This window comes from Oncorhynchus masou, chromosome 31 (assembly GCF_036934945.1).
Source record: "Oncorhynchus masou masou isolate Uvic2021 chromosome 31, UVic_Omas_1.1, whole genome shotgun sequence".
Taxonomy (NCBI): Eukaryota; Metazoa; Chordata; class Actinopteri; order Salmoniformes; family Salmonidae; genus Oncorhynchus; species Oncorhynchus masou.
Window position 1 is genome coordinate 34092478 of NC_088242.1, and position 14511 is coordinate 34106988.

The following is a 14511-nucleotide window of genomic DNA, read 5'->3' on the forward strand; positions in this document are numbered from 1 at the left end:
GGGCTAAATGCCTTTTATGCTTGCTTCAAGGTAAACAACACTGAAGCATGCATGAGAGCACCACCTGTTCCGGATGACTGTGTGATCATGCTCTCCGTAGCCAATGTGAGCAAGACCTTTAAACAGGTCAACATTCACAAAGCTGCGGGGACAGACGGATTTCCAGGACATGTACTCCGAGCATGTGTGGACCAACTGGCAAGTGTCTACACTGACATTTTCAAACTCTCCCTGATCCAGTCTGTAATACTTGCATGTTTCAAGCAGACCTTTACAACTCGGTGAAAGAGTGCAACACGTACACACTGAACCATGCTCAACTCTCCCATGCTGGTCCAGCCAGCCATCCAGAAGCTTTGCCTTCACACAGCATGTCAGCACGCTCTGTGGTGTCCTAAAGCACCCCGGAGCCACGCTTTGTATCACATTCCAATGTTAAAACTGGGGGCGTGGCGCAGTGGTCAAGGGCGCTGTACTGCAGCGCCAGCTGTGCCATCAGAGACTCTGGGTTCGCGCCCAGGCTCTGTCGTAACCGGCCGCGACCGGGAGGTCCGTGGGGCGACACACAATGGGCCTAGCGTCGTCCGGGTTAGGGAGGGCTTGATCGGTAGGGATGTCCTTGTCTCATTGCGCACCAGCGACTCCTGTGGCGGGACAGGCGCAGTGCGCGCTAACCAAGGTTGCCAGGTACACGGTGTTTCCTCCGGCACATTGGTGCGGCTGGCTTCCGGGTTGGATGTGCGCTGTGTTGAGAAGCAGTGCGGCTGGTTGGGTTGTGTATCGGAGGACGCATGTCTTTCAACCTTCGTCTCTCCCGAGCCCGTACGGGAGTTGTAGTGATGAGACAAGATAGTAACTACTAACAATTGGATACCACGAAATTGGGGAGAAAAAATGGTAAAAATTAAAAACAAAAGAACAACAAAAAACAACAAAAATGAAATTTCAGTGAAAGTTGCTCCCCTGCATTCAGTACAAACTACCACTCAATGTAGAAAATGTAATAACTAACTGAACGCACCTCTGGCGTGTGTGCGCATGTGTGTGTGTGGATGGATGGAGAAGACTGGGAGGGAGGGAGTCATATTTCATCTAACCACTTCCCAAAATATTGCTAGTTGTCAGCTGCACTTATGTTAACCTGGAAAAGGTGAGATTGTTTTCCATTATCCTCCTCTGAAAGGAACTTGTATGCCATCCAGGAGGAATGTGCAGCGCATTCCCTCAACTCCCAATCAAATTGGCACATTAAATTCAACTGATTTACCATAAATATTTTTATTTCAGTTCACCAATTAAACCAGATTCTTCACAATTGACTGTAAAACTGCAGCATGAATCAGATACACATGTATAAAAGACTTGATGGGGCTTTCATAATTCATGTCCACAAGTTATTTTGCAACATGAGTGTAAGGCAATATCATGACAGATAATTTACCACAAAGGTGATGGTGGAGATCTCTGCAAAAGACACGACACTGCTATTGTTCACCTTTTTAGGTACCAGTCTTTACGATATCTGCACAAACAGTTCAGTAGTTCTTTTAAAGAGAATTGCTTAACTTTTATTAAGTTAAGTTTAAAACAAGATGAATATGCTATTTAAGCCTACCTATTTTATTAACACATACCACCTCGGTAATAGCATTTTAATTGCAATTACACAGCAGGGACTGTTTCAATTATTCCGCTTGTGTAATAACATAAACCGCTCTGCAATTGCAAAGCTATAACTACATTATTATGCATTAACAATGTTACCAACGTAATTAGTGTTACTACACAGGCATAAGCAAATGAATGTTACCCATATGTGTCAGGATTTGGCCAGGGTTGTTCCGGGTTTTGGTCACTAGATGCCCCCATTGTGCTTTTTGACCTTATGTTTTTTCCCTTGATTCCCATTATTATTTGCACCTGTGCCTCGTTTTCCCCTGATTGTATTTAAACCCTTAGTTTCCCTCAGTTCTGTGCTCTGTGTTTGTATGTTAGCACCCAGCCCTAGTGTTCTGTGTATTCTTGTCGATTCCGGTGGACGCTCTTGTGGAATTCTGTTTTTGTTTTTTGAGTATCTCTTGAGGCTTTTTTGTGCTATACCTACCACCTTTTGGATTTGCCATTTTGTATTGAAGGACTTCTCCTTTTTACTTTATTAAATACACCGTCTTAAGTACTGCTGTGTCTGCCTCATCTTCTGGGTTCTGCTGACTATTCGTGGCTCAGTTGGTTAAGTGACTGTTTCTCACTCCGGAGACCCAGGTTCGTAACCGGGTCCTGACACATATGTTTAAATTGTTTAGAAAAAAATCTATGCATGAGGAGTTTGTTGAACCAATGATGTGTATAAACTCTGGATGACTGACAGGGGCGCTGTGTTGAAGCCACAGCGCAGCCATCTTGGCACTCCTCAATTGTAAAAAATATTTTGGAAGCTATAGAAATGCATTTATTAATGTCTACATTAGTTTCTGACATGTTTATTCTATTAAAGACACCTTAATGCATACTTTTACATTATATTATGTGAGCTAAACCTAAAACTTTTACTAATGTACTAATGTTACTGTCCCCACTATATCAAAACAATACTTAAATACATGTAATTCTGTCCTTGAAACATTTAATTGAAATACTGTAGAATTCCAGAAATTCCTATAGGGGACTGCTCTACTAGAGAGTGCCAATATGGCTGACTGGTGGCTTCAGCCTCTCCATGGCAACTACACAACAGCATCTGCAACCGAGGGTTTATTTATGTCATTGGTCTGAACAAATGGTTTATATATACACTAGCTGACTGATGGGGGGCTGTTTTGAAGCCACGCGCCTCCATCCAGGCACACCCCCACCGTTCAAATATTTAGGAAGATATAGAAATGCATGTATTACTATCTACATTTGTTTTTGACACGTTTATTCTATTACATACACATAATGCATACTTTTAAATTTAAAGATGTAAAATAAAAAATATATAAAAACATTTTCCTGACAGTATAATTTATTTTATAGTACTGATGTTACTGTCCCCACTACAACAAGCAAATACTTAAAGTAACTGCCCAAGGTTTCCAGATTTCTATGAAATATGACCTATAATTATTGAAGGGAAGTAGTTTCCCTTCAATATGAGAGAAATAGTTTTCCCTCCAAAAGATTGTTATAAGTATGTTAAAAAGCATCTGTTCTGTGGGTGTATACTGGTCATTAAAAATATTCATGCAAGTAGTGTTTGGCAAGCTCATCCTTCCTCTAGACTGCTGATTGGCCAGCTCATCCTCCTCAGGGAGTTTACATCAGTGGCAATTTTAGCATGTACACCCCCCCCCCCCCCATACGGGGATGCATGCCAGCAAAGCCACTACACAACACAACACTAAACAATACATTAATTGCACTATAACGGTGACAAACGGTGCCCACAAACCTTTAGGGCCTACATAAAGCTGTCCCAACAAAAGCATCTTACCAATGCTACACCTGGCTATCAGTGGAGCCTTGTCTGGCAGTGAAACAGTTCTTTCAGCCTCATTTACTGCCTTTAAAAAAAACTTAGTTGACATGGTGACATGGCTGAATTGCTTAAGCAAATGTGGTTTCTACTGACAATTGAGATGTACAAACAATGGCATAAAGGGATGACAAGAGGATAAGAGGCAATCCGTCATTTCGATTAATAGCTTGGACGGACTCAGGCAATACAACTATTTGTTCAGCTCTTTTGAAAATGTACAGCGACTGAATTCAGAACATGAGACGTTCTTCCAGTATTCTCCCTGTACACCATGTCAGAACCGTAGGATAAATAAAGGAGGCATATAAGCTGACAATGAAAGCTCTTATAATATTTGATGATTATATTTCTCTAAAACAGGCTATAGGCTACATGTGCACCACCAAGTCAGAACAGTAGGCAAAATTAATTAAGAGGGGAAAGGGACCAAATTATTAGGGTGAGGCAGATGTGCTTCGATCAGTTTACTTCACAACATACACTTAGTATTACTTTCTTTGCTACAGTATACAGTACATATCTCCCTGGCATATTACATAATTTATGCAGCAGCATGCAATACATGTTTGGACTCACCTTGTTGTGCTATGCTCACTTGAACAGTAAAGTGGCAAGGCGGTCGTTCGTGGGCACATTTTGTCATCAAACTTTGTCCACAAAGTCTGGTGTTCTCTGGATTTATGGTGGGAACTCGGAAAAAAAACATTGTCAAATCATGATGATGTCAGTGATCTTCAGGCCGTAGCTCTAGAAAGAGGCCTGAGTTCCTGACTTACAATTCCGAGTTGGATGACCTCTCAAAACTTATTTTCCCAGTCTGAGCTAGTTTTTTCCTGAGTTCCCAGTTGTCTTGAACTCACTGAAGTCAGATTTCCCAATTCTGAGTTAACAGTTGTTTTGAGCACAGCAGAAATCATGCTGGATTGACAGCATGGCCAATGTGGAATGTTTATCATTTTAAGCTTGGAAAAGAGACCCAGAAACCGAGAATTGGGACCATACAATCGCAAATTCAACAATGACTGGTTTGGAAGGAATCAGTGGCTAACTGCAAGCATTGCAAAGCAATCACTAGCCTGCTATTCAATGAATAGTATCTGCAATCCAGAGTTTATATACATCATTAGTCTGAACACATTGCATGATTTTAAAGTTCCTTCTGCCCTCTGCTGGCTACACATTTTATACATGGGTTACACAGAAAATAATCTATACCGTATCAAGTTATCTGTCCCATCTACAATACAACAATACACAAGCGTTGTTGTTCAATGAAGGGTCAAGGGAGAACCATGGAAAGGTCATGGAAAAGTCCAAAACCTCAAACGCAGGGTAACATGACAATGGTTCCCCTTAGAGGTACTACTCTGAAAGGCTCTGACTCAGTGTTTTGTGAAAAGCTATAGTGTCGTCTTGTTTCTACCATTGTTCATAATTGAGTACTTTGTTTAGCCAGGTTGGAACAACTGTGTGCAACATTGGCGTAAACATCATTCTGTCCGATCTGTTAAATCACAACAGGAATTGCAGCCATGCTCATGTATGATCAAATGGAAAATGGAAAACGTCCTTAGTTCAAGAGATCACGACACATAGGTGAAATGTATATGTAATTTATTTTAGAATTTAAAAATGACATCCTGCATTGTGTATGAATATACAACTTTTAGAGTAATCCTTAACTCCAATAAAACCATCTGAAATAGTAATATAATAATGACATAGTTAAGAAATGATTGAGCAAGGCATGAAGGTGGTAACATTCCATTCAACTGTCAAAAAATAAGTTTAAAAAACTCATCTGTTATGCTCTCTCCTTTGTGCAAATGCATACAACTTTTCAGTGTCAATCAAATCCGTATCAATCAAATCAAATCGAACATGAACCACACAAAGGTTTAGATTTGTCTCTGTGTCCACCTTAATTGAGGACAAACATGTTGTGAATTATGGTCCCATAAAGAAGTTAAGTTATTTCAAGTTGTATAAACAATATATGAAAGAGCAGGGCACAGTAGGCTCAGAATTACATTGAACAATTAAATGGTTAATTTAAATTGTTCATACTGTTGTTATAACCAATTTATGTAGACCTACAAGAAAATGATTGAACACAGTTAATGTTAAGAAGCATTTTTGCCACATATTTGATAAACAAGTCATACATTCAATCAGTCTGAGAAAGTGCTTTTGATAGAGAAATATGTATTTGATTTCTATTGATAAATAAATACTATAAAACAGCAGTCATGCTGGCATAACTAGGAGTATAACACGTATATAAAGCATCACAACTGTATGTAACAGAAATGTCAAGCAAAGTCAAGTGAATAGTTCTAAATTAGTAGCACACATTTCAAAAGGAAGGCACAACAAGTTGTTTTCTGTGGTATACTGTCATAAAGCTATTTGTACTGTAAATGTCAAGTTTCCATCATATTATACTATTTAACTACTGTAGGCAGCATAAATATGAGATGCACAAAGTCATCTGTCTATGGGTCAACAAAATATTATTGCTAGCTGTGACACATTGCACAAAGCAAATCTTTTAAAAATCTTTGCATTTTGTAAAAAATAATGTCACACTTAACATTTCCACAAAAAACCTATTCTGACCAGCAGTGTATTAAAATAAAGGACATCAGCCCATTTTAAATAGAAATATATGCTAATATAAGCTTAGCTGATTAACCTCAGTGTCATGCCCTGGCCTTAGTTATCTTTGTTTTCTTTATTATTTTGGTTAGGCCAGGGTGTGATATGGGTGATTCATGTGTTTTTTCTCGTCTAGGGTTTTTTGTAGATTTATGGGGTTGTGTTCAGTTTAGGTGTCTAGGTAAGTCTATGGTTACCTAGATTGGTTCTCAATCAGAGGCAGGTGTTTATTGTTGTCTCTGATTGGGAACCATATTTAGGCAGCCATATTTTTGGGGTATTTTGTGGGTGATTGTTTCCTGTCTTTGTGTTTACTGCACCAGATAGGGCTGTTTCGGTTTTCACGTTTATTGTTTTGTAGTTTGTTCATGTTTGAGTTTTCTTATTACAGAACCATGAACTATAAGCACGCTGCGTTTTGGTGTGCCTCTCCTTCCCAGGAAGAAAACCGTGACACTCAGTACACGTGCAAAAATGGTTCTACAGTGCCTTCAGAAAGTATTGATACTCATTGACTTATTCCACATTTTGTTGTGTTTGAGTCTGAATTCAAAATTGATTAAATTTATATTTTTTCTCACCCATCTACCCACAATAGTGAAAACATGTTTTTAGAACTTTTGCAAATGTATTGAAAGTGAAATACAGACATATCTAATTCACATAAGTATTCACACCCCGGAGTCAATACTTTGTAGAAGCACCTTTGGTGATGATTACAGCCTTGAGTCGTCTTGTGCAAAGCTGATACAGACATACTCACCTATATTTGGGGATTTTCTCCCATTCTTCCTTGCAGATTTTCTCAAGCTCTGTTAGATGGAGAGTGGCGGTGAACAGCAATCTTCAAGTCTTTCCACACATTTTCAATGGGATTCAAGTCTGGGCTTTAGCTGGGGGCCTCAAGGACTTTCAGATTCTTGTTCTGAAGCCATTTCAGCATTGCTTTTGCTGTATGCTTGGGGTCATTTGTCCTGTTGGAATGTACATTTTTGCCCCAGTCTGTTGTTTGCACTCTGAAGCAGGTTCTCAAGGAGTTGCCTGTATTTGGCTCCATTCATTGTTCTCCCTATCCTTACCAGTCTCCCAGTCACAGCCGCTGAAAAGCATCCCCATAGCATGCTGCTACCGCCATGCTCCACGGTAGGGATGGTGTTCAATGTGTGATGAGTTATTGCTGTTTTTTTCAGACTTAGCGCTTTGCATTTCGGCCAAAGACTCAAATTTTTGTCTCATCAGACCACAGAATATTTTTGTATTTCACTTGCCTTTTTGGCAAACTCCAGGTGTGCTGTCGTGCCTTTTTCTCAGGAGTGGCTTCAGTCTGGCCACACTCCCATAAAGCCCAGATTTGTGAAGTGCTGTAGACACGGTTGTCCTTCTGGCAGGTTCTTCCATCTCAGCCAAGGAACTGTAGTTCTATCAGAGTGGTCATTGGGTTCTTGGTCCTTCTTGCCTGTTTGCTCAGTTTGGTCAGACGGACAGCTCTAGGCAGAGTCTGGGTAGTTCCATATTTTTCAACACAATTCTATCTCAGAGATCTATGGACAGTTCCTTGGACTTCTTGGTATAGTTTCTGCTCAGACATGCAAGTTGTAGTGACATCTAAAGGATGATCAAAGGAAATTGGATGCACCTGAGCTCAATTTGGAGTGTTATAGCAAAGGAGTGTAAATACTTATGTTAAATTAATTATTTCTGTATTTGATTTTCAATCAATTTGCTTATATTTCTAAAAACATGTTTTCACTTTGTCATTATGGGGTTTCGATTTTGAATTCAGGCTGTAACACAACAAATTGTGGAATAAGTCAAGGGGTATGAATACTTTCTGAAAGCACCGTATATAGTGCCACTGCCAAATAAGGTTAATTTGTCTTGTAACCATAGTGGAACCCTTTTTGAAGGTTCTATAAAGAACCATGTTCATGAGGTTCTAAATGGAACCTTTATGGTGCTATAAAGAGGGTTAGCCATATTATATTATCTTTAAAATTGCATGGGTGTTAATATTGTGTTAATTTACAAGTTGAATCAGGTGTGCTAGCTCTGGACCGGCTGGGTGGTCCCTGAGGAGATAATTGAGATTTAGTCAACCGTTGACACGAGGCCTTACATAAGTCTCTCACAAGACACTATTACTGGCCAGTCATATTTAACATGCAATGACATAATACAACAGATCATGTCAACTAGAATGACACTCACTCTCGGCTGCACAAAAAGAGCTGTGAGAAAACACCGCCCCAAAATATTAGAATGAGCCACCTCCCCTACATTTGAATTATCACTAAAAGATTAAAGCACCGTTTTCTGAACGGCAAAGAACCATTGAAGAGCTCAAATGGTTATTTTGAGTCCTTATGGTTCCACATAGAACCATCACCCTTACCAAAGAACCCTCTTTTCTAAGTGTGTTGATGTAAATACTAAAACATTTAACATTTGAATGTAACATTTGGATGTAATATTGCTTCTTTGGTTTACATAACACTCTTGACTGCTGAACATTAACATCATATTAATTGATAACCTTTCATTTATTCCTGGAATCAAATATTTGTCTGATGCGTGGTTCACGGCTCTTTCTTGGGTGTGTGTTGCTGTACCACTTCCTTAGAGCCACACCACAGGTACTGACGACCACACAACATGCCCCACCGAGACTCCACATGGTGGGCTTACGGTTGAAAAAAAAGAACTGGAAAATAAAGGCCAGGACCACGTCAACGGTCCTCATCAAGGCCACAGGGCCGGCCTTCTCAATCTGAAGTGCTTTGGTGAGGAACGTTTGGCCAGCGATGCCCAGGATCGCTATCAGCATAAGGATCCACCTGTCTCTCCCACAGAATGGAATGGTCCATTCACCAAGTATAAACAAAGTGATGACACACTCAATGAAACCAATGACCGCATAGTACCACACAGACAGATAGTAGTGCACGCTTTTGCCCATTTTCCTGAGTATAACTAAAGTGCAGGCTGCTCCTAATGCTCCACCGAAGGCTGCAATAGTCCCCTTGAGATGATTGGTGTAGTCTCCCTCTATTCCCTCTCTACGAGCACCAAATATGAAGGGAGGCCTGGCTATCATTATGACACCAGCCAGTGTGAAGACAGTGAAGACACAGTCCCAGATTGTGCATTTCTCTTTGAGGAAGATCCAGGCTAACAAGGCGGTGAACACTGGGTTGCTGAACATGATGACTGTTGCATCAGCCAGGGGCATCTGCTGTACTGCATAGAACAATAGGATCATGGCGTTGGAACCCAAGAACCCTCTCATCACCAAATAGATCCGCTTGTCTCTTGGTCCAAGGAAGCCAGTCCTGAAAAACAGAAAATTGATAGGTTAAATATTTGTATGAGATTATCAAGGTTCAAGGGGTCAAGTGGTCCAATATAGTATAAATACAGTTATGTAGTAACTTACTTGTAATAGATAAGCATAGGCATCACAAACAGCATCTGGAAGAAGCAGCGAATGGCACTGATTTCTACAGCATGGACTCCATCTATCGTCTTCACCAGAAGAGCTATAATGGAGAAGAATACTGTTGCCAGCAGGCCATAAAACAGGCCCAGTCCTGGACAATGTTTATTCTCTGAGGACAGAGGGAGAAGGACACATGAACTGGTTTAAATAGCTTGAATAGAACTGAACATTAACCTACTAAGAGGGAAGTCATTTAATAGTTGTTTGTCTGAGATGGGGAAGAGGTACAGTACTCAAATGTGATATCAAATGCCACTTAGTTGAAAAGAATCCCTGCTAAAGCTTAGTTACTGGCAGCTTCTTGACAAATTGAAAGCTGCACGGTGATTTGAGGTGTTGAATATTATTAGATATATCTACCTGGGAGTTGGCCTGTCACACACTGTACCTACTGATTACTCATGTTTATTGCCAACATAGAAAGAGGGCAATGAACCAATGTCCCCTAAATGGAGGGAGACTCAAATTGAACAGGAAGTATAAGAAGGGGCCATTTTAGCCTGTACTGACTAGATATATGGAAAACAGTGTGGAAGGACACAGAAGAGCATTACTCATCTGAGAACAGACAACACCATTGTTAGACTTCCTTGTGAGTTTGATTAACACCCTGTGGGCACTGTAGGTGCTCATTCTTTCCCATTTTGTAATCATACCTTAAATCAGGGGTCTCCAACAGGTAGATTGCAAGCTACCAGTAGCTCGCAGCGTACCTACTGTATCAATAGCTCGGCCAATCTATTCTGAAAGTACATTAATTTTTTCATGTGTTCCATCTGTCATAAACATAAAGCTCCCGGCTACTATCCAATCAAAGTCACATTGACAATATCCCTGGTTAGGCACTTTTGTCTTAAAAAGTCAAACGTAACACAGTCTGCCAATTAATTTCCAGCAATATTTCCTCTGTCTGTTTGGTGTGCACGTCTAGCTAGGCTGTATAGCTGGCTATTTGTATGTAACCAGGTTAGTTGCCCCAGTATCTCTGTCTGAGAGACCTCTCTAACGCCCAGGAAGCTCAGATTCAAACTCCCATTCACCAGCACTGCAAGCGTTATAAAAAACTTTCGTTACTCACCAAATATGGACTATCTCATTTATTCCCATTACGGCCAGTATGGACATCCACAAAAGGTATAATTATAAATGTACAAGCAACAGAAAAAATGCCTCTTCGGCACCACCATTGTATTGAGCTGTTGTAGACCTCCGACGTGTGTGTGGCAGAAATATGTGAATTACATTTGCATTTTTTGGGGGGGTTACTTGTACATTTTTATTTAGACCTTTTTTGGAAGTACATACATACAGTTCCTTCAGAAATTATTCACACCCCTTGACTTTTTCCCCATTTTGTTTTGTTCCAGCCTGAATTCAAGATGTTTTGAGGCCTACTAAGTGGTGCAGTGGTCTAAGGCACTGAATCGCAGTGCTAGTTGTGCCACTAGAGATCCTGGTTTGAGTCTGGGCTCTGTCGTAGCTGACCGGGAAACCCATGAAGCAATTGGCCCAGCGTCGTCCGGGTTAGGGGAGGGTTTGGCCGGGATGTTCTTGTGCCATCGCGCACTATTGACTAAGGCATTGCATCTCAGTGTTTGAATCCAGGCTGTATCAAAACTGTCCGTGATTGGGAGTACCATACAATTGGCCTAGCATCGTCCAGGTTTGGTTTCCAATGCCTTGCAAAGAAGGGCACCTATTGGTAGATGGCTAAAAATAAAAAAAAGCAGACAGTGAATACCCCTTTGAGCATGGTGAAGTTATTAATTACACATTGGATGGTGTATCAATACACAACAAAGATACAGGCGTCCTTCTTAACTCAGTTAAGGAAACCTCTCAGGAATTTCACCATGATGCCAACTGTGACTTTAAACAGTTACAGGCTGTGATAGGAAAAATTGAGGATTGATCAACAACATTGTAGTTACTCCACAATTCTAACTTAATTGACAGAGTGAAAAGAAGGAAGCTTGTACAGAATACAAATATTCCAAAACATGCACCCTGACTGAAACAAGGCTCTAAAGTAATATTGCAAAGAATGTGGCAAGTTATTCACTTTTTGACCTGAATACAAAAGTATTATGTTTGGGGCAAATCCAACAAACACATTACTGAGTACCAACCTCCCTATTTCCAAGCATAGTGGTGGCTGCATCATGTTATGGGTATGCTTGTAATTGTTAAGGAGTGCAGAGATTTTCAGGATAGAAAATAAATGTAATGGAACTAAGCACAGGCAAAATCCTAGAGGAAAACCTGGTTTTCTGCTTTCCACCAGATGAATTCATCTTTCAGCAGGACAATAACCTAAAACACAAGAAGACACTGAATGTTCCGGAGTAGACGAGTTTCAGTTTTTTATTAAATCTACTTGACCTGAAAATGGTTGTCTAGCAATCATCAACAACCAATTTGACAAAGCTTGAAGAATTTTGAAAAGAATAATGGGAAATTGTTGCACAATCCTGGTGTGGAAAGCTCTTAACGACGTAACCAGAAAGACTCAAAGCTGTAATCACTGCCAAAGGTGCTTCTACAAAGTATTGACTCAGGGGTGTGAATACTTGTGAATGAGATTTCTGTATTTCATTTTCAATACATTTTGCACAAATGTGTTTTCATTTAGTCATTATGGGGTATTGTGTATAGATGGGTGAGAACATTTTGAATTCAGACTGTAACACAACAAACTATGTAATAAGTCAAGGGGTATGAATACTTTCTGAAGGCACTCTACTGGCCGTAACGGGAGTAAAGGAAGATAGTTGATCAGTGAAACATATTTGTTGAGTACAGAACGTATTTTGATATTATAACACTTGCAGAGCTGGTGAATGGGAGAGCTTCCTGGGAGTTAGAGAGGTCTCTAACGCACATCAATTTTTGTTGTTTCTCTATGAATAAGTGTAATATGAGAGTAAAAAACAGAAAAGTCCCATACCAGGATTTTTTTTTTGACTGAGAACAGAATTTGGGAAAACACAGAAGATTATTTTACGGGGCCTGTCATCCCAAATGTCATCTATTCGCCATTACACTGAGTCTACAAAACATTGCCCTCAGAACAGCTTAAATTCGCTGGGGAATGGACTCTACAAGGTGTCGAAAGCGTTCCACATGAATGCTGGCCCATGTTGACTCCAAAGCTTCCCACAGTTGTCAAATTGGCTGGATGTCCATTGGGTGGTGGACCATTCTTGATACACACGGGTAACTGTTGAGCGTGAAAAACCCAGCAGCATTACAGTTCTTGACACACCCAAACCGGTGTGCCTGGCACCTACTTATCATACCCCGTTCAAAGGCACTTCAATCTTTTGTCTTTCCCATTCACTGAATGGCATTCGCCCTCTGAAAGGCACACATTCTACGTTCTCTCAAGGCTTAAAAATGCTGCTTTAACCTGTCTCCTCCTCTTCATCTACACAGCTTGAAGTGGATTTAACAAGTGACATTAATAAGGGATCATAGCTTTCACCTGGATTGACCTGGTCTGTCTGTCATGGAAAAAGCAGTTGTTCTTAATGTTTTGTACACTTAGTGTATCTTACCAGGTATAACAGAGCAACCTCTTGTTACCGGGGAAGAGGGGAAGAGTTGCAGGGTAGAGAAGAAGACAAGAATGTTCCTATTTGAAAGCTATATATAAAAATATAAATAAGTAGCTACTACACATTTTTTAAGTAGAAAAGGTTATAAAAAATGATAGACAAGGTTGGAGACCTCTCCCTGCCTATTAAATTATAAGGGAGAAACTCATGTTACATGTTTTTAAATAAATGCCCACCATCCTAGAGGTTTGAGCTACATAATATAATTAATCCTGGTGGGAAATGTTTAAACGGATTACCATTCAATAATTAATAATCAGACAGATTAAAGTGGGGGTGAAGCGGCCACAATGATACAATGTAGGCTATTAGCTAGTTTAATCTGAACGAGTTTGTGAGGCAATGTTTATTACCAGTATAGTAATTAGAGAACCACGATTAGGTCCGTTACATAACGTGCTGCTACGGAGGTCGTCATTGGCTACTCTGGTTATAATTTCTCATTCACGTCTACCTCAAAAGGTCATACAACTTTACCTAGATGGAAGCAGATCCAGTCATATAATGGACTGTGTTAATAAACCGCAAACAAGTGTGTTCAAGTGGTTACGTTGGTAGACCTCTAAAGATAGCTAGCTAAATTATATAAATTATCTCTAGTTTTAGCTTGAAGGCTACCTTTGGCAACTGTGTCTCCTGCGTCCGTTGAGATGGGATCCCCGCCGCCGCCAATTCTACAACACAAGAGAGGACATAATCTTTGCTTCGCACTGCTTTCCACTGTTCTAGTCCTTGCCTCTTCATTACCCCGCTCATCATGACTGTTACTTTGTAAATTAATCCTCTCAGTAGTGTGTTCATCGTCGTCGTCATCGCCAACTTTGTGAAATACAACTTTAATGTCCCCCTGTTTTAGGGGAACGGCTGATAGAACTCTGTCGTCTATACTTTTACTGTCCTTCAAATCCCCCATTGTAAAATGCAACTGCAACAGGTGAGCATGCCTTGGATGTATTTTACACCCTTTATGTCTGAGGGTGAGTGAGTTGTCAGACCGGTTTAATATGTAACCATTGTGGCCACTGTAGTAGCATGCAACAGTTACTTTAACCACGGGGGACAGCTCCAGTGGGCAGCTCTCCGGGGTCATGGCTAGAAGGGATCCAGCGTTTGTCAAATTAACCTCAGATTTGACTTTTGGTAGCAGGTTAGGAGAATTCGTTTTGGGGTAGGAAAAGAGTTAGGGGTAGCTAAAATGCACAAAAAAAACTTTTGACGTTAAT

General features: G+C 40.4%; 1 protein-coding gene across 1 annotated transcript; it reads right to left on the bottom strand.

Moving 5' to 3' along the window:
* Window positions 1-5121: 5121 nt before the first annotated feature.
* On the bottom strand, window positions 5122-14240 carry LOC135523857 (solute carrier family 35 member G1-like). The gene is made up of 3 exons (XM_064950831.1): window positions 13907-14240; window positions 9609-9780; window positions 5122-9504 (listed from the first exon to the last, which is right to left on the bottom strand). The coding sequence occupies exons 1-3, from the start codon at window positions 14199-14201 to the stop codon at window positions 8712-8714; spliced, it is 1260 nt and encodes a 419-aa protein (XP_064806903.1). The 5' UTR covers window positions 14202-14240; the 3' UTR covers window positions 5122-8711.
* Between the last annotated feature and the right edge of the window lie 271 nt (window positions 14241-14511).